Source organism: Ictidomys tridecemlineatus, chromosome 13, assembly GCF_052094955.1.
Source record: "Ictidomys tridecemlineatus isolate mIctTri1 chromosome 13, mIctTri1.hap1, whole genome shotgun sequence".
Lineage (NCBI taxonomy): Eukaryota > Metazoa > Chordata > Mammalia > Rodentia > Sciuridae > Ictidomys > Ictidomys tridecemlineatus.
Window position 1 is genome coordinate 36,034,516 of NC_135489.1, and position 27,698 is coordinate 36,062,213.

The 27,698-nt window shown below is 40.1% G+C and overlaps 1 protein-coding gene across 4 annotated transcripts in view; it reads right to left on the reverse strand.

The window, feature by feature from the left end:
* Positions 1 to 27,698, reverse strand: part of Mapre2 (microtubule associated protein RP/EB family member 2) — a 153,711-nt gene that overhangs the window by 81,811 nt on the left and 44,202 nt on the right. For 2 of the 4 annotated variants that reach the window (XM_005325578.4, XM_005325575.3), the window contains exon 1: positions 12,488 to 12,748. The exons of the other annotated variants lie outside the window; for them this stretch is intronic. In XM_005325578.4, coding sequence (XP_005325635.1) covers positions 12,488 to 12,575 — 88 coding nt within the window. In that variant the 5' untranslated portion in view covers positions 12,576 to 12,748. Of the gene's footprint in view, positions 1 to 12,487; positions 12,749 to 27,698 lie in introns of those variants that run through there. 4 annotated transcript variants of the gene reach the window in all.

Below are 27,698 nucleotides of genomic sequence, written 5' to 3' on the forward strand. Positions count from 1 at the left end.
TCAAGGATAATTAAGAGAAAGGAAATTTCTTATGAGAAGACTACCTTTGACTACATAGCTAGAGATGATATTATAGACAAAACTGTCTCAAGAACACACAGAGGGAGCAGATGAAGTCCGTTCTAGAGTGGATGTGTGTTAAAAGGTATTCAGTATTTGAGCCAATTTGAACAGATGAAATTCATAAATCTGGTAAAGTGCCTCCATCCAGTTGCCATGTCTCGTTTCTAGGTTCCTAGGATTAATCTGACTTAGAGTATTTAAATCATATTACAGTAATTAGCTTTCCATTCAGCAATTGAGTAAGAGTCATATCCATTTTTTGGCTTTCTGAACTTAAACTAAAAACTTGATATCACACGGGTTGACTCAATGTCTCAAATACTATTTTACTTTATGTTATTTCAGGCTTAGCTATTGCTATAATTATCATAATAGTAAGCATGATAAATATTTATTTAATACCGTAATGCATCCAATGACTCATTACATATATTTACACGTGCATATATGCTATAGAGGATTAATTTTTACTTAAAATTAAGGTTAGATTATCTCCATAATACTTTGATAAGGCAAAGAAATAACTAATTCAAGGTAGGATGCTGGTAAACAGAAAACACTGGGGTTGTGGCTCAGTGGTCGAATGCTTGCCTGGCACAAAATGTATTGTGTCCATCTACAACCAAAAAAAAAATTTTAAAAATTAAAAATAAAAAACATGTTGAGGTGCTACTTTTTATTTTAAGAAATAGATTTTATATTAAAAATTATGCATTTTCACTATAGGAAAAGTAGAACATACAAAAAAATTTTAAAATATCCATATTATTACACTACTCTAACACATTTGTTTCTTTCTAAACCTCTCCTGTGTGTGTGGTAGGGAAGTATATGTATGTATTTTTTATATACACATATTAAAAAAGGACCCATTACTTACACATATATCTATACACAGAGCTGAGGAACATCTCCTCCAAATTCATGTCTACTTAGAAGCTCAGAACAGGACCTTATTCGAAAACAGGGTTGTTAGAGATGTACTTATAAGATGAGGTCATGTTAGATGGGGGTGGGCGTCCTAATGAAAGGCAGCCGTGTAAAAACACAAGTGGAAGAAGGTGTGGGGTAATGAAACGTTGGGACTGGAGTGATGAGACCACAAGCCAGGAAACACATGGTGGAGCAGAAGCAGGAAGAGACAGACAGACTTCTTCCCCAGCCCTCAGAGGGAGCATGGCGCTGCCAATACATTGGGTCTTAGACTTCTAGTCGAACTCAGAGAGGATGCATTTTAAACCACCCAGTTTGTAAAATTTGTCATGGAAGCTCTAGGAGACTAAGAAAATCCATACATACTTTTGAAGCAATCAGATTGTTTCTGTTATTTGTGGACATTTCTCATATCTTCTTCACATGTTTGTACTGTACTTAATTGTGTAGGCATGCCACAATATACACAATTCTCGAATTTTATTTTAGCATGGTTAATTTCAAGAACTTTTACTTTGATCGTGTCCCTTCTTTTGGATTATTACTTCAAGACAACAGGATTGGTGGTTGCTTAAATGCTAACAGACCAAATGATCACTGGCTCACATATAAAGACATGGACATTTTTCCAATGTATGAGTCTTCAAGTGATTTTTACGGGGGTTAGTTGTTTGCTAGAGAGCCTAAATCCCAAAAGGACATCTCAGTCGGGGCTCCCTAGTTAACAGGAAAGGAAGCAAGCAATCATCTTATTTTTAAAAAGTCCCGTCCTTGGACATCGTAAACTAAGGGAATCACAGGATGTCCTGTCTAATAGTATTTGGCTTCCTTTCATGGAACCTCCTCAGTTAAAGCAAAAGAACAGTCTCAACTCTCCTCTGACCCTCAAGTGGATGTGGCCTGCTCAGTTCCAACCAGAACACAGAAAATCACCAACCAGTCTGGAGAGCAAGAGACTGCTGCCTTCAGGGAAAGTAGTAATTCACGTGAAGTTTGGCCTGAAGGTTTTGGCAGTCATTATGGATAAATGATAAAGGAAATAAGTTACATGCACAAAATCTACTCAGTAAGTCCAGGCCGTTCGTGAAATCATACATGAATTTACATTTTACAGTATCTTTAGATTTTTGAAACATGTGTAGTTAAGATACTGGGATTTTGCTGGAGAGATCCCCAAATAGATTCTGAAAACAAGTAGGCCACTCTGTCAAGATAACAGGGACCCTCAGTAGATCCTTTCATGTAACCTACTAAGAGACTCTTGTAAGAACAAAAAGCCCACCAACTTAAACAGAATGCAAACAGGTAGATTTGGGGCATGTCTGTCTCAGAATTTAAAAATGAGGGGGCATTCAATGCTTGATTATCCTGGGTAAGATTTTAAAACCATGAAATTGTTCCTTGTCACATTTAAAGAAAAAAAAATTTATACACATTTTCCTCTTAAACTTAATAATGCGACATTTGCTCTAGCATCAAGAAGACATGAAATAAGAAAAGAACATGTACATAATTATAGCGTTCTCCACAAAATTAAAAGAGTGTTTCATATTTATCAAAGCCCCAAAGAAAACCTAGGTCCTATATTAAAAACTTACATATGAAACTTTTAAAGTGAATTTTTTTATAATTTTTTCTGAGTTAAAATAATTGTTTTGTTACTACTTTGCAGTATATTTTACTACAATGTTTAGTATGTATAGATTGAGCATCCCTATCCCCAAACCTAAACTCTGAAATGCTCCAGAATTTAAAAAATGAGGAAGCATCCAATTTTTGGAACATTGATATGATGTTCAAAACATCTATTATAGGGGCTCTGCCAGGAAAACCTTTGGAAATATTCCCAAATCAGAAACATTTCTGGTCCCAAGCATGTCAGACAAGGGAACTTACTAGACTGTGACCTAATTACTATAAAGGTCTTTGTGGACAAGACCAGGTAGAAGTAACTATCCTTTTTCTGGTAAGGTTTATATTCAGGTTCAGAATATAAGACCCAGATATATTAAAATTTACTTCAAAACTATATTATAGCATTCAGAATATATTTTTACAGACCTCCTATAACAATAAGACAACATAACTTTTTTTAAATAGACAAAAGGTATGAACATTTCACCAAAGAGGTGACTAACATCATTAGTCATCAGGAAAATATGAATTAAAATCTCAGTGAGATACCTCTACACACCCACAAACACAGTCAAAAGTCAAAACACTGATATACCAAGTGTTGCCAAAGACACGGAATGGACTCTCTAAAATGGCGCGACCACTTTGAACAATTGTTTGCAGTTTCTTAAATTCAATACCAGCCATATCATCTGATCATTCTACTCTCAGGCATTTACCCCAGAGAAACAAAAACATGTCCCCACAAAGATTTGAATATTCATGGAGGCTTTCTTCATAACTGCTCAAAACTAGAAACAACTCAAATGTTCATAAGCTGCTGAATGGATAAACAAAATATGCCACTACTATATGATGGAATACTACTCGGCGATAAAGAGTAACGGACTGCAGACAAAATTGCTATGGCTGAATCTTAAACTCATTAAGCCAAGTCAAAGCAGTCATGAAGTTTGCATGATTTCATTTACTTAAAAAAAACTGAATCAAATCTGTGGTGAGAGAAGGCAGGTCAGTGGTTCCTGTGGCTGTGGAAAGAGGAGATATGAACAGAGAAAGGCTACAAGGAATTTTGGGGTGGTGGAGTGATGGAAACATTCTATATCCTGACTGGCGATGACATGGGGGCATATAATACCAAAACTCATTGAATCATGCACTTTAAATGGATGCATTACTACGATACTGACATCAGTTCTTAACAACGTTGATGGGGGGAAGACTACAATATAAACCATGTTTGAATTTTTCCAGATTCGATCTGGATATTTAATAAACATTTGTTATATGCCAGGTATCATATCAGGTAATTAGAACACAAAAATCATAGATGACTTTAAAGACAGGGTAAAAGAGTAGAATTTAAACTACAAGGAATAATACTAACATTCTTTAAGGAATTTCTTTTGTATCCAGACACCACTTGGTGTATTTTACATTCTCTATCTCATTTAATCCACATAAGAACCATGTGAAGTTGGTGCTGTTATTATTCCATATACATGGCAGGAAAATTAGGCTTATCTTAGGTCATCATGTGAAAGAGCAAAGGAGGTGCTGGATGCTCCAGGCCATCTTTTCCATCCAGAACAACCTTTGAACTGGAGTGAGAGGAAGACGCTCTTCATACAGGCTGGAAATGGAGTAATTAATATGAACACCTTAAAGTCAGTGGGATGACAATTCTGTCAACTTCCAGGAAGAGAAAAATCAGCTTTCCAAACACCAAACCTGCTTCCTGTGCTTTCCAGGCTCCAGCAGGAGACTGGGGAGGGCCTCTTTGGTCCCATTTCCTCCTGTCACCAGATCCCTGCCTAGGCTCACAGAGCACTTATCATTTTCTTCCTTCCGTGAAGAACAAGGGTTAGAATGGCAGATTTACTCTGCCCAGGAACAAAGAGAAAGAGATGAGGAGAAGGGAGGTTGGCACATTCATCCCAAGAAACTCTCTTGCAGGAAGCATGTGCCTGCCTCCCACCCTCACCAGTGACCCCATCTTCTGCTTCCTCCTTTTCTAGAAGAGGCATTCAGGCACGTCTCTATTTCACAGTTGCTATGAGCAGGTCCTTAGAACAAGGATAATGTATGCGAAGCTCTCCTCCTCTTTGTTTTTCCCTAACTGGTCAGTCTCCCTGGGGTCTATGCAGACTTTACCAGCCTGGTGGGTGAGGAGGCTGCCATGGGGAGGCATGGTGAATGCAGATGGCTGGTTTCCTGGCCATCATCACAGGATCTGGGGGTGAGGGTTACACGAAGGGCAAATACTACTCCTTAACTACACTAAGGAGGGAGCTTAGGCCAGTTGCAGGAGGCAGGGGCTGCAGTCAAGAGTGTCTAAAAAAATAGCAATTACCTGTAATCTCACTGTGGTAAGGCCTTGCACGTTACCTGACAAACAGCAGGTGCTCAATAAATGAGAAGAAAATAAAACTGCAAAGAGGATATTGAAAAATAATCCTCAGAGAGGATTATTTTGCAGTTAGAGCAAGATTCACGGAGCATACTAAGCAGGCTGGACGCATCACCAGAAACAACAGAGGCCGCTCCAGTGTGTGAGCTGGGGAGAAGGAAACACAATGTGCACCAGGGATGTGTGAAACCTCAGTGGCTGCACGGGGCAGATGCTGGGAGAGCACAGTTCATCTGTGACTTATGATGCTTTAATGTAAGAATGGTCCTTGCATTAGGCAAACGTTTACTATCCTCCATGTGATTTCCCAAGTCCATGAATAGTTTGAGATGTTTTCTAACAGTTCAACATGTATAACTCATTAAAACTCAAACTCATTGAAATTTAAAATCCATGCTATTAAAGTGCTTAAATAACACATCACTGATTGATATATATATATATATAAAATCTTCAATTTTTTGGAAAAAAAGAACACATAAAAAGGCACCTAGCAACTAATTTGCCCAGTTCCCATTTTTATAAGTTTCTATGTTTTCAGTTTCTCTAGGCAGTACATCAAGTGAATATGGAGATAGCCTCACTTTCCTATTTACACACAAGTCAGTAAACAATAATGCACTATTTTTAACCTAGTGGTGGCCAATACACATCTCATAAAAATTGAGGGATCAAAATAGATAGGTCTTTTATTTTTACCTCAAGTGACTTTCTGTAAGGGAGATGTGACCTTTCTGCTACAAAAGTCATTCAACAATGCTCAAATTTGCGCCTCAAGTCTACGTTAATAAAACATATACAGAGGCCATGGTAGGGTGTACAACACAAACATAGTTTATCCTTATCTGCTTTGTTTCTGAAAGCTTTTGGAAAATTAAAGGAGGATAATTTTGCCCTTACCAGGTATAGGCACAGTAATCATTAAGTTATTTTATTATGACAAGTGAACACCAACTGAAGACTCCTGAATCAACAACAGTGATACTCCAAAAAACCCAGTCAGGCTCTGGGTGCTGTCTGGCCAGGTGTGGGCACCCCACCTCTTAGACCCCTCCCACCAGCACTCTGCCTCGAACCCAGGCCTCTAGAGGCTCCTTCCAGGAAGAGCTCTGCATTCCTCTTTGTATTCCAAGGGCCCAGCATGGGGACTAGCATACAGAAGGAACTCGGTTAAGTTTGCTGAATGAACAATTGTGGTTTGAATTTTACATATAACGATAATGGGCTAAACTCCAACAGTGGGAATTTTTTAAAATTCCCATTTTTAGCAAGCTGAAACATGTTTGGTCATTTTGAAAAGGAAGTAGATGGAAGGCAGGAGGAGGGGTATACCCTGTTATTTTGGTAGTTCCATTTTCTCCCAATTTGTGGGGGCACCAAATGGAAACCTTGCTGGGAATCACGGAGGGCTCTTAAATGAAGCATACCACTGTTTATAATCAGAGAATAACTGTGAACATGAAAGCCTCCCAGAGATGTCAATGCCTGTAGCATTTCTGATGAATTACCTCCCAGGGCTTTGCCAGGGTAGGCCAACACTAAATTAAGAACAAGGAATTAATGTCTTTAAGGCAAAACAAAACAAAACAAACACTACTCCTAAGAAAATGAAATGGGTTTACAGAAATCTAAAGTGTGCCTCCCAAGAACACTGCCCCTTTAGGCTATGCAATAACTAAAACTGGCCACTAACTTCAAGATCGACAATGTGCACTGTTAAAATTCAAATCTGCACAAGGTCTGCCTTATGAAATGCTATAGGAAGCCACAAGGCCTTTAGGAAGTACAGTATCTCTATCAAAACGACATGCTGGAAAAAGAACACAAGTTTATAGACTTCCACCAGCGAGTGCACAGGTGTATGTGCCCTATGCACACAATGTCTGTACTCCCCCTTCTTAGATCGCTTGGCCTGTTCCTTCTCTGTTCCAAAATCATGGCCAAAATCAGATTTGATGGGCAGAATCATTTTACCTGCCAGAACCAAGCAAGGCCTAGAAACAATAGAAAGACTGAGGTTTTGCTGAACAAGTTTCTTCTACATTAGCTAAGCATTAAAGGATACCATCACTAAAAGCAGCCATCAGTTCCATCATTCTAGGTATCTGTCATCAACATCCTTTAAAAACACAACAAAGCAAAAGCAAAATAATACTTTAAGCAAGTCTGTCCTGATTCAAGTGAGTAAAATCCTGATTAGTCTAGGGAGATTTGAAACTGAAAATGTACAAGTATTTTTTTTTAAGTAATCTATAAAGAAATTATTTCTTAGTGGCTTATAAAACACTGCTTGATCTTTACCTTACTAATGATTTATTTTTCATTAAAATAAATTAATATCTTTGGAGATACGTTTCACAAAACTGTATTTGCTTCATTAAGGCAAAAGTCATACACCTTCTAACTGTGAGGAACTGGCCCAGGGTCTTATGGAGAATTCTAAGCAGCTTCACCAGCCACATCTGTAGCTCCTATGACATGATCCTTCAAAGTGAAGTGCCAAACACCCTGCTTCTGGGTTTGGGAGTATCAGAACAGTGTAAGTGTTCTACACTAGCCACCCCTTAAAAGCCACTGTCTGACCTAAGTACCAGTGCCTTTATGAAGTCCTTCTACACAGGGAGAGATGTCCTGAGCCAGGGAACATCCATCTATCTACCTTATCCTGATCCCTGCACACTAGGGGTCTGGAATTCTCTCATAATACCAGTGAGAATTACTTATTCCCTAAGTAATTCCAGGCCCTTCTGAATGGATGAACACTGGTAGACTCCACTTTCCTTTTAACTCTCATTTCAAAACAGCAGACCATTCCAGAACACACCTCTGTCCCCATTATCCTATCCATCAGGTAATAAACTTGCAGTTTCCTATTTCTAGGCTCCCACTACCTAGTCTATCTTTCAATGCTCCTGCCTTTTTTCCCCACCATTGTCCACCATGCACCTGGCCAGGCCAATGAGAAAACTCTGATTCTATAGCCTATGCTCTTTTCACCAATATATTTGTTTTCCCACACCAACTTTTAGCTTCCTACCGCATACTCTCCTTGAGAATATCTTAACTTACTTTGAGTCACTGTGAGCACAGGAAATGCAAATCACTTTTGCTATCACACTAAGCAAAATATTGACAGCCAATGTAAATTTGCCACAAAATGAGCTGTTTAAATCTGACTTTGCTAGAATTCAAGGTCCTTAAGGGGCATCTAGCACAGACTTTGGCCAGAGTATATTCTCAAACATTTATTGAATTAATTCTTTGACCCAAATGGAATATTTAGATTAGACCTGATATTTTCTGTCCACTTAATTAATCTAAGGACTTACTTCAGCTTCGATAGGAGACCTATAAACACAGAAAAGATGCTGCATAAGGAAATCAACCTTCTAATTCCAGAGTATAATCTCACACAACTGCTCTGCTAAGATCATGCACTGTAAACAGATACGAGGACAACAAGCTACAGAGCAGGGGTGGACCTCTCCCCAAGGACAAGTACACCAAAGACCATCCCATTCACAAAAGCTCTGATGAGGACCCTAAAAAGTAGTTCCAAAGTTGGGCACCTAGCAAAACATCAAGTAACTCTCTGACTTTTACAAACACTAAGAAAAATATTAAACACCAAATCATATTTTCCGAAACCTCCTTTGGCAGTATTAAACCCAGATGGTACTAATAGGTACATAATGGACGCATGTGAAGTTAGACTTTGGCTGTCTATAGCTATTGCTCTGGGCGAACGTGATCTGAAATCTATGTTCTGGTAAAAGTAAGCCACGTTATGATAGCTTCTAGTGAGTGGAACGCATTTTCATGCCTCCATCTTTTATATGTCTGTACAAATGACAGTTCTCTGTCTTCCTTAGAAACAGCTCATTTTTTTTTTTTTCTTATTGGCATAGCCTGATGTTTTAGGTCAACGTTTTAAGCTTGTTTTGCTATTCTTTACAGTTTATCCCCTGGGGCCAGGTAATCTTTTTATTTTTTCCCCCTTACGTACTCAGAAAACATGCTATTGTAGTTACATGTTCAAACACCCATTTTAAAACAGTCCTCTAGCCTTACACATGCATTCTCAAAAGCCTGGAATATGTGAACAAAGATGCCATGAGGGCCAGTTAATAAATCTCCTTTTCAACTAGCATCTGCACGAAACAGAGCTATGGGGAGGATCCTCTCCAGGGAGACTCGGAGCACGACTCATTCGCTCTGTGAATTCAACAGTGTCGCCTCAGATGCCCCTCACCACATTTATTTTTTAAGCAACTCTTAAAATATATGGCTTTCTAATGCTCCTCAGTACAATGAGGAAGCTGGGACAGAAAAGGTGATAACATGACAGTGGACATGAGCGGGAAAACATGCACACGACTGGATTGAGCCATTTAGGCACTTGGCTCTTTTCTATTGAAATTACTAATTCAGGAGTCATTTTTATAAAGGAAACTTGCTTTTCTCATCAAATGCACACTAGCTTCCTTAATGATTTGCCTCCTATTCTACTCTAAGCTGTGAAAATGGGTTCTGTTTACACTGACACCTGAGTTCCAAGATCTGGGTCAGGGACCATATCCGACTTTCACCTGTGAACAATCTGGTACATATGCTATAAAAATAGAAGAGTGACCACTAGTCCAACATCAGGGCTCAGGGGCACTGCCCTGTTCTCGTTTCCTCTCATCTGTGCTGCCAGCAAGGTAAGGTGTGTTCCTGTCCAAGAGTACCTGAGAGAATCACTTCTCAGTAATAACAGCATTCTTTTCATATTTACATAGCTCTTTTAAGAGATTCTTTGTTTCTAATGTTTGAAGTCAACCTCACAACATCTCAAAGAATGGGATTGCATATCCTTATATGTAAAAAGCAAAGGTAGATAAAAAAAGCCTTAGATAAAGGGCCTGTTGGAAGCCTACCTAGGAGTTAGTAAAGCAGCCAAGAAACAGAATTATTTCTGGTCTAGCTAGGGCCCTGGGCTTCCCAAGGTTCCCCAGGCGACACCAAAGAGAATTTCCAAGCACATCTCATTGGTGAGTGCTATCCCAAGCCTATAGCCAAAGTAAAACTTTTATTTGGTTAAATTTCTACTATGGTTTTCAATTTGCCTTCCAAGTTTCCTCAACAAATAAATGGCTATATTATTCCAGTCTTAGGATGCCAAAATAAAGATGGAATGCTTTCTTCATTAAAAAAAAAAAAGTGTCACATTTTTCCTTCCTTATGACTCTCCAAAAAAATAAGTGGTAGTTATATTACATTGGTCATGCACTTTGAAAGAGAAGCAGACAAATATACAGAATTCTCCAGTGTATTTGTCTCCAAGCGCACCCTTTGAATAACAATACAAATGCAATTTTGGAGGCTTCCATCTTCATTTAACCTATAGCATCTCTTGCTATAGCATTCAGTAACCCCATTATATAAAATACAAATGCAATGATGCTCTGATTTAAGAATCTGCTCAATCAGTCATAATTAAAATTTAGTTTTGTTTTTTATATAATCTCAGGTACTGTTATTGGGACACATCAAGCAAAATGGAAATAATTCAGGAAATGGAAATCATTAACAGATTGAATTAAAGAAGTAAATGCAATTGTATTATTAAGCAATAATTTATCACAAGAAGGTTACATTTAACCTTTCTGTCAAGTGATTTTCCATTGCCACTTCAAATTAGTTCATATGAGTAATAAAACCCAACTAGGCAACTTCCTTTGGCCCATGTGGTAAAACTGGAACTCCATCTTAAAAAGCAACTGCTACCAACATAGCAGGAATTAAATCATTTAAGAAGTGAGGGCTTCATCAAATTTATTACTTATAAGACAACTTTAAATGATTGTGTTTTAAAATGCACATGAAAGTTTTTGTTTTTAAATTCAATTTTTAGGCTTTGGGATATTCACAGAGAAGAAAGGTAAGAAGGTGCCCAACATCCCAACCACTGGGTGTGTAAAAGGAGAGTCCTAGAAGTTTTGGACCAATTTTGGTTTATAGTAAAAGAATAACAAGCACTTGAAATCTGTAAGGATACCATGTCAACACGTTCATTGGAACCATAAGGCATGGGATTTGGGTGACCTCATGGGCACAGCCAAAATTAACTCCAAGTATTTATGTAACTGCCAGAGATGACAGGGCAAAGGTTGCTTATAATTTTTTCTTTGAGTCAACAAACAGTATGTGTCTTTGGTAAAACAGAATGGGAGTGGAGTGTTTTTGACCCTATTTTATGATACACAATGTTTAAATACACCGAATATTCCATTTGTAAAGCCATCTGAATGTTTAGATAAAGTCTTTTTTTTTTAAAAGAGTTATTTCCTGTTGCTCACTAGCTGAGAGGATGCGCTTTAGAGGTATGTGTGCTCTGCTTCAAAGCAAAAGCATTGTTAGCGGTTATCAAGGTAACATTTAAAAATAACTAACCCAGTACAAAAGAACTTATTGAGGAAATATGACTGAAGCTATCAGTCTCTCTTTAAGTCTGGCCTTGAGCTGCCTAAGACCCTAGCTGCATTCTCCATTACATTGTTATCCTTATCAAACAATGCAAACAATTTTAATGAGCTTATCTATGGGAACATATTGCCAGATATGTTAATGTAAAAACGATGCCAACCATACAGGCTAGCTCATTAATCAAAAGGCTCACAATACAATGACCAAGATCATTCCCATCCTCAAATCAGACCTCAGCAAAATACCAGGAATTACCTTTCTACTGTCAATAAGAAGGAAGGGCTCCCCCACCCATGCGGAGGCCATAAACTCCCAGGAAAATACATAACAGCGCCCAAATTTTTTTCAGATTCATTGCAGTCTAGTCTCTTTCTAATAAACCTAGGGTTCCATGGAGAAAATTTTGGTGAATGTCTGACACTGTGACCTCTGCTGTCAATCCTTGCACCAATCAGCGAGCAGAATTCTTACAAAGCTCCATCAATCTGGCGGTTTAACATCACAGACTGCAGCTTAATCTAGAGGATTCCATCTTTCCCGCACACTCTCCAGGTTAAGCACAAACGTTTTTCTCTCGACACCCACCCATTTGTTTTCTGCCTTTAGGCACCGCTACCTAATGGCTCCTTTAAAATCTAAAAAGGAAAGAGGAAAGGAAGTGCTACAGCCCGTCTCGCTTTGGAGAAGGGGGGTAAATAGCATGCATTTTTATCAATGTGGAAGGGAAGAGATGGAGGGAGACCCCTTGCAGGCAGCCAACCTATTCACAAAATGCTTCCCATCTGCAATCGTGAAGCCTCGATGCATACCCAACATGACACACGAAAACAGATACCAAATGATTGCAACCGCCTTCACAAACGCACGTCTGCAGCCCGGGTGGCGGGCAGTATCTGTTCCATTATATAACGGCCGGATTTCCTTGCTCCCCAGCCAGGGTCCCCGGCCCCGGCGCTGCCCTGGTGCCAGCCCCATTACCTGTAGGAACGCTCCCCGCGCACTGTGTGCTTCCGGAAAGGAATGATGGTCCCGTTATCCTGGATGATGTCGTTGTTGTTCTCGCCATTTGGGGACAGGGTTTGGGTCGGCCCAGGCATTGGCGCACTCCCAAGAAAGGGAACAAACCGCTGTGGGCTGGCTGGTGAGGAAGGTGGCTGCGTCTTCCCGCTCGCTCGCCTGCTCAGCACACGGACCGTGCCTGCCGCCTGCTCGCCCGCTTCTCCCCGCTCAGCTCCCGCCCCGCCCCGCCCTCCTGTGTCCCGCCCTCCCGGCCGCTGACGTCAGAGCGCCGGCACAGCACCCGGGTCACGTGACCGGCCGGTCGCCATAGCAACCCGCTAACTCATCACCTCGCCTCAATTCACACAGGGCCGCGGCGTGACCACGCCAGCCGCTCCTGGCAGGCACCGGGGCAGGCCTACATCTGGCATGTAAAACCCCAGGCCACCCCGCAGCCCCCCTCGCAGACTCGCCTTGTCTGAAAACCAGCTCTTCCTCTAACCATTTCCTTTCCGACCCGTGCTCTGACTGCAGCTGTGTACACAAAAGAAGGATTCATGCAAAGGGGTGTGGGAGACCCTTTAACTCCTTCAATACCAAGTTCTTAAGCCATCAGAACTAAACTTGGGCATGTTTCAGGAAAAAAATCCAAAAAAGACCTAGTGGCCAGCTTCGAGAAAAGGTATCCGACTAGAGGGGTTAAAAAATGTCTAGGTTCCTCCCTTACTCTTCAAAGCAGCAACCACCTCAAGCAAAAAATCTGAAAGCCTAATAAGCTGTATTTCCTTCTAATCAATGTAGCCTTTAATGATGTGAGGATCAAAGATCATAAATTACGAGATTCTCTGTATAAAGAATCCCTAAAGAGGGTTTTTAAAAATAACCACTGTTTTTTAAGATCACAGTTACCCAGGACCCTCAAATTCAAATTCTTTAGACTGCCTTCTGATACAGATCATTGATTCTGTGCCATTTATTTTGTTTCCATGTGAATTAAATATTTAAGCGATCACCTCATTTAGTATTTGGAAGCTCTTAACATTCAAGCTGCTCTGTGTCATTGAAATGTTGTTTTCCAATGCATTGTCCATGAGTAAGATAGTATTAATATTAGCCATTTTTTAAAATGAATAAACTAGTGAGATTTAAGTAAATTGCTGAAGGTCATATAGGAAGGGGTGAATTGGAACTTAAAAGTGACATGCTTTTTTCTTTTAATCTTATAGGACTAAATAGTAGTGATCTGTCTATTATGTTTACTCCAATATTATATATTGAGGTAAGAATCAAGAATCACACCCAATATGACCACTGTGAAAGACAGCTGTGATAGCACTGCAAAGTATTGTGCAAAATCCATGGATTGTAGATTTTGAATAGACCCCAAATATGTCCAGTACTGTCCTCCAGAGAAGAGAGTCTGAAGAATTATCTACTTATCAGAAGTGGGTTTTAACTTTCATGGGGTGGAAAGGGAAGAAGAATTTGGGTATGAAAGACACAGCAAGAATGTGTATGGCAGAAAGTCCTAGGATATGTATGGTTCATTCCTCCCCGATATTGTAGACTTTTATCAGCTTCATTATTTTGTGATACAGATATTAAAAACAAGTAAATACTCTGTCATTCCTGACAATTCTCCGGCATATGTCCCTGGTTATAAGTTATTTCTGGTATCAAGCTTCTGGAATTGGAATCAAATGTTTCACAAACCAGATGGTAATGATAATTTCAAACAAGGGGGGCCCCTTTTATTTCTATTTTATTCTCTCCTTTTAGGCTATTATTTTAATAATTTTATTCTGCTTCTCCAGTTAGTTCACAGTGCACAAGTTGATTCCTTCATGCACATCCCCATTTACGTGAGAATTTTTTTTCTTTCTCATACAATTAGGATCCAGTCTGACCTAAGACTTAACAAGGTACCCAAATAAAAATCTAAATACAAGAGATACATACCAAGTCTCACATTGCACAATGAGCTAAAGGGGCACAGAATGCACTCACTGCTGCAGAGAACCATGCTTCCTCTTACTATTTCTGTTACCACTCTTGTCAATTTCCTTACTAATTGGTTCTCTTTCACAAAAGCTTCCCCTTTTGGGGGGACAGTTTAAAGTTGAAAGGCAGAGTCTACAAATCAAATATTCAACATGTTTGGGTATGCCTTCTCGATTAGGAATCTTCAGCTAACTTTTCCATGATCCTCTATTTAAGTAATATATTGGACATAACTAATGTTATCATAAGGACTAAATCTGTCAGAATTCATTATAGTTCATTAATTATACCCACTAATTTTGTGGAGTGAATACTCCCACTTTATTTCTAGGCTGCTCATGAAAGTAGAGATGATGGCCAAGAATCTGGTTGATAGGCTGAAAGGGAGGGATATTAAGTCAGGTGAGGGAGGTATCTAAGAGCCCTTGTAAATCTTCCTCTATGCTTGCTCTGAGCCACACTACTATAAAGGGACCCAGAGAGCTCCAGAGACCCATGATTACCCTCAGAGATGCAGGGGTAACAGGGGTAATAATTTGAAAATATTAAACAGATGTGTTTTCATTCCTCTCCCCATAAATCAGGTTACCTGGCAGCCATTCTCAAGTTCAGCCCAGGGGAAAAGAGGAGGGCAAATTCCAGCTTGGGAATGGGAAGGAGGATGGTGTAGATATATAGAAAGCATAGAAAAGGCAGGAAAGGGGAGGAGGGATCCCATCCTTTCCAGACCTAACTGAGTATACAGAAGGATGAGATAAAGATAGGGAAGAGTGGTGTTCTCCCATTTACAGGCCACCAGGCTTACTTTAGAAGGGAGACATTAAATAGGCTGAAGATGGGCTGGGGTTGTAACTCAGTGGGAGAGTGCTTTACTCTCGTGTGTGAAGCACTGGGGTTTGATCCTCTGTACCACATTTAAATAAGTAAATGAAGGCACTGTGTTCATCTACAACTAAAAATTAGAAAATTTAAAAAAACAGGCTGAGCCGGGCACAGTGGTGCATGCCTGTAATCCCAGTGGCTAAGGAGGTTGAGGCAGGAGGATTGAGAGTTTAAAGCCAGCCCCCCGAAATGGCAAGGCACTAATAAGCAACTCAGTGAAACCCAGTCTCTGAAAATACAAAATAGGGCTGGGGATAAAAAAAAAAATAGGCTGAATGCCAAGCCAAAACTAAGGGCTTTCTTTTACCTCATTTCCATATTTGAGAATCTAGGAAATAACCACCTTGAAAAAAATGGGTCAGCAACTCTCTCCCTCCCCAAGTTAGCTGCAGCCCATTACAGTAAGACCCCCCCTCCCATCTTTCCTAATAATGTATAGCTCTCATAGTACAGACCTCCCTTCTCTAACCAGGTGCAGGTTCATGGTGGTTTGGTATGGTGAGGGAGAGTAGGTTTGAGTTTGACTCTGAAGTGGAGAAGCATGACCTGTGGCAGGTATCTAGAAGTTTCTGTCTGCCCAGTAGGGGATAAGTAGGAGGTTGAATGGATGGTGCTATCAGAGAGCTGAGTTTATGACAGTGGTGGTGGCAGTGGGGGCTTCATTACAACAGAGGCAAAGGGATATTTTAACCTAGGTCCATAGGGTGAAACTTTGCAGTCAGAGCTGAAAAAAAGAGAAATAGCCATCTCTGAGGAAGTTACACACTGCTAGGCCTGTGCAGGAAGACACTGCAGCTCAAGAGTGTAGCACAGAGTCCCAACAGAATGCTCCTGAAGGGAGTCAGAATAGTTTCTCCTCTGCACACTCACATTGCAAACCTAAGAACCAGCATGAGACTAGGAGACCCCTACTCTCCCTCACCTTTTGTGTTTCTATAAGCCCCACGTCCCTATTCAGTCCTCCAGACCCATCTTGTAGAGGGGCTATAAAAGGACACACATCTAGAGGCAAAATATTCACCTAAGAGAGGTTCATCCAAAGATGGACAAAATTGGAAGAGGCTGTAACACTGAGAACTGGACAGTTTTAAATTGCTTCTGGTTCTCTGGCCACCTGCAGGATGAAGAAGTTACAGAGGTTACGGTAGAGGCCAAAGGGTAGCTAAAACCTCATTGCATGTCTGTGTTTTCAACCTTTGTTTTATGCACACAGGTTTACTTAAAATTGTTTGTAAACCATTGTCCTACATCTCCAATTGCCCATGATTGTATCATGATTAAAGTAGGAACTCTGGACTTAAGTAGATCCTGGTCCTGGGCTTGACCTCACCACTCCCTGACTGTGTGATTTGGGCAAGTTATTTTGCATCTCAAAAGTTTAGTTTCTTCATCTATAAAGTAGGTGTATTAATACTGGTTTCATAGTTCTGCTGTGGGGTTAGTTACATAATGCATTTTAGGCTCTTAGCAGCAGCTGGCACGCAGCAAATTCTCATTAGTGGTAGATGTTATTATTTTAAAATAATATGTTGGGCATACCCCAAAATGTTCATTCATTACTTAACACTTATAACTGGCTTTCTTATGTATTCAGAGCTAGTAAAACAAAAAAAAAATAATCTCAGGCTCTGACCACTTCCAGGGTTGTGGGTGAGTAAGGTAAAAATAACTGGCAATTCTAATGATTACAAGTGCTATAATAATGATATCATATATGGTAGTACAGGACCATGGAAAATGAGTGTCAATGTCCAAATGGAAATTGGGATTAGTCTGACATGTTCCCCCAGATAGATGATACCACTTTGGATGAGTAATAACAGTAACCTTTCTTGTTCACTTCTTATGCAATAGATAGAATATAAATTCCCTTAGGGAAGGGGCTTCAACGGTTTTGTTCACTGTTGTATCTTCAGTTACTGGAACAGGGCCTGGCAGGTAGCAGGAATTAAATAAATACATAATTCATTCATTTATTCAACCATATCAGATTTGATTCTTTCAGCAACCAAAAGGATAAAATTAAAGCTTAAAGAAAAGAAGCAATTTGTCCAAGACTGGATATCAGAGATTCTTGTCCCAAATTTCATGTTTATCCACTAGGCTACAATGCCACTTTTAAAGAGGAATGACAGTGCAGAGGAAAGATAGACCAGATATGCCCAGATATAGAGGTAGGAAAGGGTGTGACTGGAACCAGTAGGCTGTTCAGCATGGACAGGAAGCAGAGTATGCAGTAAGTAACAACGTTGGGGAGAAAGGTCTTATGGCCAAGCTAAGGAACTTGACCTTAATTCTGAAGATGATCTAGAAACAAAAGTGTTGCAGGAAGAGAAATTAATGGTGAAATTTATGCATCAATCAGGTTTGATGCTGGCAGAAGTGTGGAAAAAAATTGAAGATTAAAGTAACTCAAAAACTGGTGGAGACCTAAACCAAGATGGAGGTCAAGGGGGTGAAGAAGAAAGTACAAATTTGAGATAGTCAGAGCACATAGCTGTTAGGACTGACTGCATGTGGGGATGGCAGTGGGTGGCAGTTAACCATGAGTACTGAAGGAGAAAGTGATATCTTAAATGGATCCCAAGTATATTGCTTGGGTGATCAAGTAGATAATAGTACCATTTATTAAGCTTAGGAATACAGATTGAATTGTTCTTTTGGAAGAAGGGTTCTCATGTGTTTGGGACATAGAGAAATGCCAATAGGAAATCCTAGTGGCCAATGGGCTTCATGTGTAGAAAGTGATCATTAAATATTCCTTGAATAAGGAAATACAGGGGCATTGAACTTATTAGGTGTGTTAGAGATATATATTATTTGGAGGTAATTATCTCATAATTGATCACTGAATCTGTGGCTACTCTCATTCAGGAAGAAAGAAAAGACCTGGGATGGAATTTTTAATAGCTGAGTGACAAAAGAGAAATGTACAAAAGGAGTCTGTGAAAGATTTTTGGTTAGGGGAACAAGTCACAAGAAGGAGTGGTTTCAGTGGACCCAGGAGAGAAGCAGGTTCAGAGAGAGAAAGAGAGACAAAGAGAGAGAGGGATCAGGGAAGGGGAGGGAGGCATGGAGGGAGGGGGAGCATGTGCATGTGGGGAGGGCAAGGTGTTTCTAGGACTAAATGCCACTGGAAATTTGAATTAGATAAGAACAAAGAAGTATTTATATGATTTGATAAGTTTTTTTCAAAGATATTTTTAAGAGGTTGATTTCAGATCAGACCCATTGATAATCACCAAAGAAAGAAATCTTTTGACAGTAGGAAAACCAATTCTTTGCAAAAATCAAGAATTTTTTGACTAAAGATATTCAAGGAAGGGGGAGGTACTAAATCATGGGTCACATGTCTAGAATCAGCAACTAATGGGAATCAACAGGTATTTGCACTGGAATGCTCCTAGCAATATTAGAAAGGGCCAACATGTTAATTACTAAGCACCTGTTAGGCAGTAGACAAACTGATCCTACCTTTGAGTCCCTATTCTCGTGAGGTCAGGATCCAACACACACACACACACACACACACACACACACACACACACACACACAAACACACACACAAAGAAAGAAAAGAAAAATATTTAAAGTGGATGTTTGCAGAGTAGGATTTTGAAACCAGACCAGAGGACACAGAGCCATAGGTATGAGACCTATAGCCCCAAAGGAAGTCATTAACAGGTCCCAGCACACAGGTCCAATCATGGAAGACCAAACTGGACCCCAATCTAAATTTTAAACTTTGAGAGTTCCTGGCGTATGGCACAATCACATTTCTCTAGAACTCGGGCCAGAGAACTCCAGTAATTGCATGTCAGCAGAAATCATTCTCTCTCTACTTCTCCAACACTTAAGGTTCATCTAGGAAAGGGATTTTTTTTGTTTTACATTGTCTTGTGTTGGAGAAATCCAAATATAATAGCAGAAAAGATATGAAATTTACTAGCCAGGACTGAATGTTAATCCTAGTTCCATCCCAGAAGCCCCTACTCATCAAGAATGCCTTTCCCAGGTTACAGTGTATTCACTGAAGCTTACAATCACTGTCAAAGGCATTCGCAGCTGTCACACCACCTCAGATGGGGGTTTCCCTAGATCATTATCACCTCGGAATACAGACAGAAGATTCCACTTAGCAGTCAGTTCTGCTCCCCTGGGAAAAAGTCCTTTCTCCCATGCATATGTCCTAAGATAATGTCCAGTGGGAAGTGGCAGATACAGGCTATCAATCAATGGTTTAAAATATGCACCACATCCAAAATGACAGCAATGAATGACATGATTGGCCAGTCAGTGATATTGGCTCTGAAATTATATCTGTGTCATATAAATGTATTTATTTTATTTTTATATTGATCCTTGCTCACTACCTTTATTCCAGAGGCCTCTGATGATTTTCTAGTTCTTTCTCTGGATCTAATGAGAATTTTATGGACACATATGCTTCCTGGCTTTTTTCTTTCTTTCTTCCATTTATAGCATTTTATTTGAGAAACATTGATGAATATTGTTGTTTTTTTTTTCCCCAGATGAAGAAGGCCCACTTCAGAAAAAAATCTACACAGGAACATCCTTCCAGGACTGACTTTTGACATTCCCTGACTTTGGAGATTCTTTATCAGCCACATAGATAGCTATGCTGATATGTTCAGAGGCAGAGTTTTGCAAGTCTCCTCCTGAAGTGCTAGCAAAATAGCAAAGTTTTGGTCATGTCAAAACACAGACCATGCCATTGGATAAGGTAAAATTCTCTGTATGTTGGAATTTATTTTCTAATTTGCTTTTTCTTAGAGATTTCCATAATCTTGGATTTAATTTTGTGGAATAACTCAGAGAACACAATGTGAGTGCATTTTAAAAACAGTTTAAAAACACTGAGCATTATGATTTTTGTAATAATTCAATCAAATCTGGGCTACGTGAAGTTCAGTCTATGAAATAAAAACGTGCTTTTGAATTATACCATCTGGTTAAATTTAAGAGCTTTAAATATGTTTTCCATAAAAACACAACGTGATAAATGCTATAATTGAAGAATGTACGTAGGAATTCAGAAAAGAAATTAACCATGCTTGGGGAAACTCGGAAAAGATTCCCTATGGTAATAATGTTTGCATTAGGGTTCCATCATTCATTTAGTGAATATTTATTGAGCACTTACTATGTGTTGGAACTAGTTCTAGGCATTGGAGATGCAGAAGTGAACAAAATAGACAATTCCTTTCTTTTGTGGGACATTACACTTGAGTATTCAAGCATGTGTATGTAGTAGGGTGAAGAAACAAGCAGAAAATAATTTAAAAATACAGTGTGTCAGAAGGTGGCAAATTCTACAGGAAAAATAAACTGAGGAAGGGAGAGGCAAGGAACACAGAAAGATGTTATAATTTTCAATGGAGTGGCCAGAGTAAACATTCCTGAAATAGTGAAATTGAGTCAATGACCTGAGGAAGGTGAAGCAAACAGCCATGTGGATATTAGAAGAATGTTCCAGGCAGAGACAACAGCCAGTTCAAAGGCCCTGAGGTGGGAGCATGACTTGTTTAAGGAAGTCTGCAGCAGAATGGGTTGCATGTATGCACACTGCAGGGGGCCGAGAGATAGTCTGAAGGAGCTGAGGTCAGAAAGATTACAGAAGGACCAGGAATGTGTAGGGCTTTGAAAAAAAAACCATTGTAAAGACTTTGGCTGAAAACCAAAGTTAGAAACCATTCATTTGTAGTAGCGTAAGCAGTGTTGGCACAGATGTGAACTATTCTCTAATCACAGTAAGAGCAACACCTAATATTTGGGCACATTTTATGGGTCCAGTGCTAGGCTTTACAATGAGTAGATGTCTCAGTCCTCAAAGAAATGTATGAGAAAGGGGCTATGCTAAGTCCCATTTGTCAGAGGCAGTAACTAGTTAAATGACTTGGCTAGGTCACTAGGCTGGAAGTGTCAGAACTGGGCATGAATGCACCTGCCAGATGTCAAAGGCTTCATTCTCTGCTAGTCAGCCTGCCTTCCTAGGGTCTGATTAACCTGGGAGGAAGAATGCAGAATCTGGGTAGGGAGGCGGCAGAGGAGATGGCAGGACAGAAGCCAGAGGCCACAACACCAAGGCAATTCCCTGTAGGGAGCAAGGCGGTAAAGCCAGGAAAGGCTGAGAGGCAGGGAACAGAAAGAAGTGAGGGGTAGGAGGCTGCCCAGGAGACCAATCTTCACAGAGTGAGCGAGCAGACGTGGAGGGGAGAATTATAAATTATGGTTGATGGAAAAGGAAGAAATAAAAGTATTTGGGGTTACCAGGATATGTGATAGAAAGATAATTTTCTTACCCTTATTTACTGTGATTATTAATTTTATTTCTAAGCCTCAGCTAGTGAGGTCCATTTCTTTGATGCCTTCTAGAAGAAGGGACGCAGGCATTTTTTCCTTTGTATTTGTAGTCAGAGCTAAAATCTGTTTTCATTTACAGGATGCCAAGATTGCTGGAGCTCAACCATCCAGCTACAGACATGCCTGTTTGACTGCTCTCACAAAAATGTGTCTATGTCCACATTTATGAAATGCCTTTCCTCTCCTCTTTTATTTCCACATTAAAATTGCATCATGATGATGTGACTGGGTAGGTCACCTACAAAGGGATCAAAGGCACCTTGGGCTCTGTTGGGTGGCAAGAAAAATGAAGAGACAAGACGCTAAGTACCATTAACAGATCAATACCCTTCCAGAAGACTCAGAGGCTTCCAAGAGAAGATTTCCTTAGGGGTTCTCAAATGTCAACCAAACCACTGGGCTTTAGTGCTGACTTTGATATTGAAAAGTCCAAACGGAGTGCAGAGACTCCTTAATACAAAGCCAGAAAAGGGCAGAGGAAATGTTGTTCTGTCAGGGATAAGGAGCCTCCAGAATTTCAGAGTCACTTAGAACCCAGGCCATCAGGGACCCTGGCGAGTAGGGGCTTCCAGAGTCTGGGGCTTCTCTGTCAAGTCTGGTGTGCACCACAGCAGGGCTATAGCTGGCGGATGGCTCCCCTAGAGTGTGTGGAGGGAACAGGAGGCCAGCAGCTGGGAAGGCGTGTGAGTAATGGAAGAGAAATTCCTCCATTCCTGACCTCATCCAAATAAAATTCTTAAAAAGAAAATTAAAGCAGCTTACTTCATTAGGGGAAGAAAAAAAGAAATGCAACTGGAAATCATGAAGAAAGACTAAGTTTCCATCAAAAGAAAAAGTTTTAATTAGAGCTTATATTTTGTTTCCTCATTGGAAATGCTTTAATTAGCACTCAGAATGCCAGGTATTTTCATGTTCTCAATTCCCATTTATTCAACGTCTGTAAGACATGAGCATGAAAGGTTCACTTACAGTGCCATCTTCAAGAAGCTTCCATTTGCTTTCTATATAAAGGAATCAGACCCCTAGGAAATCCAAAGGGACCTCAGCCTTAACATCTAATGGAGACAGAGTGAGTCTGCAGATGGGCTGATGGGAGCCATGTAGATGTCTTCATACCCATCTCCCCAACCCCAAATTCCCATCTTCTCAAGGAGGATCCTTTGAGCCTTCGAGGATGCAACAGAATCATTATAAATGAGAAGTAACAGCATGCAGGGTAAATAGCATGTAAATATTATTTTTCCTGGTCCTCCTTCATGGAATAGCTTTTTTAAACCCCGTGATTCTAACTGAGCTTGCCAATTACAATATTCTATCCTTCTGGCCCTAAGGGTTGTTTTTGAACTAGGCCTATCCCCCAAGCCAGGCCATTTCCAATCTCTTTAGTATCTTCTACAATTAGAGCTGCAACTTGTGTGTTTGGGGTAGAGGGTAGGATCCAGTCTTCCTTATTAACAACAGTAATTTAGAATTAAAATACAATGTAAAGTGTATCCTTACTATATTTTGCACAGAAGAAAAGCAAAGTAGAAACAGTTCACAGTTTAGATTGATACAAACTTGAATTTGAATTCAGGTGCTGGTACTTAGAAGTTGTAGAACCTTGGTCAACTATACAACTTAGTTTCATCTTCTTCATCCATAGAATAGAGGTGTGAAATTTAGGAAGTAACATTTTAAGATACAAATGTAGGCTCTGCTTTGTTCCCTGTGGTTACCATTTTTTTGCCACAATCCCTTCAAGAAATTGGATTTCTCTTTCCCTTGAATCTAGGCTGGCCCTTTAGCAGCTTTGAGAATAGATTTTGGTAGAGATGATGCTAACTGTTCTTGGCCTAGAACCTAAAATGAATGGCGGGTAGATTCTGCTTGAGAGAATTCTGATTGGCCTGGGACCACCATGCTATGGAAAACTACGAGCCATGTGGAAAGTTCCTAGAGGATGAGATGTCATGCAGAGGGGAAGGGATCACACTGAGCATCAAGGTTCCAAAGATGCGATTGAAGAACCTCCTGCAGCCCCAGTATCATAGTTGACATTATACAGATCAGAGATAACTGCCCAGTCAAGACCTTGCTCAATCTTGGATCCATGAAACCAAAAGATACAACAAAAGGTTTATTTTAAGTTAATAGGTTTGAGGTAGTCCATTAGGCAGCAATTGATAACAGCAACACCCCCCTGTTAGTTCTCTATTGCATAATGAATCACCCCAAAACTTAGACTAAAACAAGAGCAATTGGTTTATTGTTGTCTCTTGTCATTCTGGAGGTTGACTGGGCTCAGCTAGGTGGTTCTCACTTGTGTCTCTCATGCCACTGTAGTCTGAAGGGGACTTACTGCTGAAGTCATCTTAAAGGCCTCCTCAGTCTCATAACTGGTGACTGATGTTATCTTCTGGTCGGGACCTTAGCTGGGGCTATGGTTGGAATACCTGTTCGGACCTTCTCCATGAGACTTGGATTTCCTCACAGTATAACAACTGCATTCCAAGTATAATTGCCCCTAAACAGTGGGCAGAAGAGCATGGCAGTTTTAAAACTTAGTCTTGGAAATCACAGAGCACTGCTTTCAACATCTCTGATCAAGGTAGCTACAATGGTTCACCGAGACTGACTCTCTTTATATCCTACATAGGAGGAATGTCAGTCTCACACTGTAAGAGAAACATGTGGAATGGAAGACTCTATGGAAGCCATCTTTAGAAAATACATTCACACACACACACACACACACACACACACACACACACACTAATCTACCCTCTCAATTCCCACATCCTCAACATGATTAAACAGAAATGCAAGAGAAAAAGGAAACACTCAGTATTCAGGTATTGAGTTTTAAAACAGACTTTTACAAGTCTATTCATGGCAGGGAATAAATAACCCAAGGAAGAAAAAGTTGTAAGCCTCAAAAATCTGATTTTCAAGTATCTAGAGCTTAAAATCCTTCAAAGACTCAGAATCCAAAGTTCCCATCATAAGATGTTCATGATTGGTTGGAGACTGTTAAGTGGCCCTAAGAGGGACCCTGCTGTCTCCCTCATTCTCCCCAGCCATACCCCAGGTCAGCTTGGGAATTTGAGAGTAGAGGGAGCCTGTTTCCTTTTAGATCCAGAGGCCAAAGTCACGAAGAGGTTCCTGGCCACTATGGCATAGGGACAGCAGGGCACAAATGAAAGGTTTTTTGGACAACACCAGTTGTACTGTAGAGCTACTAAAGATTTCTGGGGAGGCAGAAAGAACAAACCTGACCCCATGTGGTAGGGACAAAAATATCAGAAGATGTTTCTGGCTGACTAAGCCAGTTTCCCTGTGGAGAGATGTTTTGAGACCAACTCAAAACATCAAATCTCCATTTGGGTTTCCAGAAGCATCTTGGAGAAATGTGGGCCTGTCGTGTGGTATCTATATTCATCACTACATTCTCTAGCTTACCCAATAAGCAGGCCAGAGGCAGATGCTAGATTGGTGGCATTGATTAGGACAATAAGCAGTACATTTAACAAGGAACCCTTCCCCTACCCGGCTCCCCTTCCACATCTCCTACTTGAGCTGGACCCATAATCAGCACGCAGTTTTGAATCCTCAGAACCCTGTTCCCTCTCCCTGCCATCTTTTGGATTCAATCACCACACCTGTTCTTTTAAATGAGTCTGAACATGCATGTCCCTCTCCTCCCTGTCCCACAGATCACAGCCTACTTCAGACATCCTCCTCATACCTAGCTCAGGAGTCTCTCAAAAGAAGTTTCCTTCTTCTTCTCCTGCTTCTCAAAGAATCTGACATTTCACTACTAGATTTATCTTCTCTCCTTGCTTTTTCAGAATTCTTCAATGGTTCCCTATCACTTTCAGGATAGAAATTCCAAGTGTCACTTTTGGTACTTATACCCTTGTATGGTTTGGATGTGAGGTGCCCCTAAAAGCTCATGTCTGAGACAATGCAAGAAAGTTTAGAGGAGAAATGATTGGGTTATGGGGGCCTTAACACAACCAGTAAGTGAATCCTCCGATAGGATTAATTGAGTGGTAACTGAAGGTAGGTAGGGTGTGGCTGGAGAAGGTGGGTCATTGGGGATATGCCTTTGGGGTATATGGTTGGTATCTGGTGAGCAGTCTCTGCTTTCTGATCATCCTGTGAGCCACTTCCTTCCAACACACTCTACCACCATGTTGTTTTGCCTCACCTGGAGCCCTGAGGAATGGAGCACAGCAGTCCATGGACTGAGACCTCTGAAACCATGAGTCCCCAAATGAACTTTTCCTCCTCTATAATTGTTCTGGACAGGTCTTTTAGTCACAGCAGTGAAAAAACTGATTAAAACATAGCCCTATACAATCTAAGAAATTTAACCCCTACCATAAGTGTGAGATTTCACTTGGTTGTCTCCCAACCTAAAATATTAATTCTGCCTTCTAAGTATCAGGATAAGCAAAGGCTTCCTCTATTTTGAATCCTTCACAAAAGTTTTTATAGAGATAGATTGTCCATCTCAATATCCTATTGGATGGTGTCCAGTGAGAGTGCTCACCCTCTAAGTACCATTTAGAAAGAACTTCAGCTTGCTTCATTAAAAAGCTAGGAAGAGGACAGCAATGTAGTCAAATGAATGATGATGATATAAATACAATATGATATGAGTTATTTCCTGAGAGTCCCTGTCCCTTCAGGATGAGGACAGAGAGTCTGGAACATTCAACCACCACATCTCATCTTTACAACTGCTTTGACTACAATCACATTATGCCATCAAAGGCGAAATTAAAATGGTTTAAAAATTCATAGGGAATTATCAAGTGGCAGAAATAAAGAATTCTAGCACTGCTATTTCCTACTGATGATTAGAACATCCAAAGTTCCACAGAGGGAAAGTTCTGAGGCTGGATGACAAATTCAAAAAAACGTTTCTTTGGCTGGTCACTTTGGACCTAACCAGCGGAACAGCAGCCTCACATTCTGCACGCAAAACACTCGACTCTGGGTAAAGTAAATCATTGTGCAAGTGGCCTCCTCCCTCGTCTACAGTACTTGAGAAGAGTTCCTGAAGCTTGGACACAGTGCCATGGAGCAGAGCCAGAAAACTTCACAGCGGTTATAAAACAGCTGCAAATCCATGCTTATGTCATGCATTGTACAGATATTCTATGAAGGACACATTACGATTAAGAAATATGGCTTGCTAGTACTAATCAAGGTGAGAAGCTGGATTTCACGAAAACGACTTAAGAATAACTCCCTAGTGTCTCCTAATTATGCAGTCCTAAGATTTATATTTAATCCACATCGCTTTTCATATTTTATTTTTCCCATTCCTCTTCCTTGAGGCAAAAGGATCATTTATTTCCATCCTTTAAAATTCATCACTGTAGTCATTCACAACACGAAGGAAAAAAGTTACAGCAAACTAAAAGAATCAGTTGGTTCTTTCAGTTTCTAAGTATTGACTTAGCTGGCAAAAGACACTACCCTATAGCAGAGAGATGTTGCCATCCATATGGGATAAAGATACATGCTGAATTTACTTAAAAGATGTTTTTTGATTCCCCTTGAAAATCAGTAGGCAAATGTGAGAGCCAAGTTTCTGCATGATTATAATCTCTCTAAAATAGGAAATGGAGGTTAAGTGAACTTTTGGATTCTGTTCTGCAGATACTCTTAGTAAGTTTTATGAATCTCAGAGTTCTTGTTTCTGTTTGCTGAAGAAAAGCAAGTTATATAGTTGTCAGTAGAATTGAAATATTTTTATTTGTAAAAAAAAATGCTTTGTTCTGTTTCACTCTAGAAAACATGGCATTTATAGCAAATATTTGCAATGGATATTCCATGAGAGGAGGAAGAGATTTGGATGTGAATGAAAGGAAGAGGGCTGGGCGTGATGGTACACACCTGTAATCTGCAGTGACTGGAAAGGCTGAGG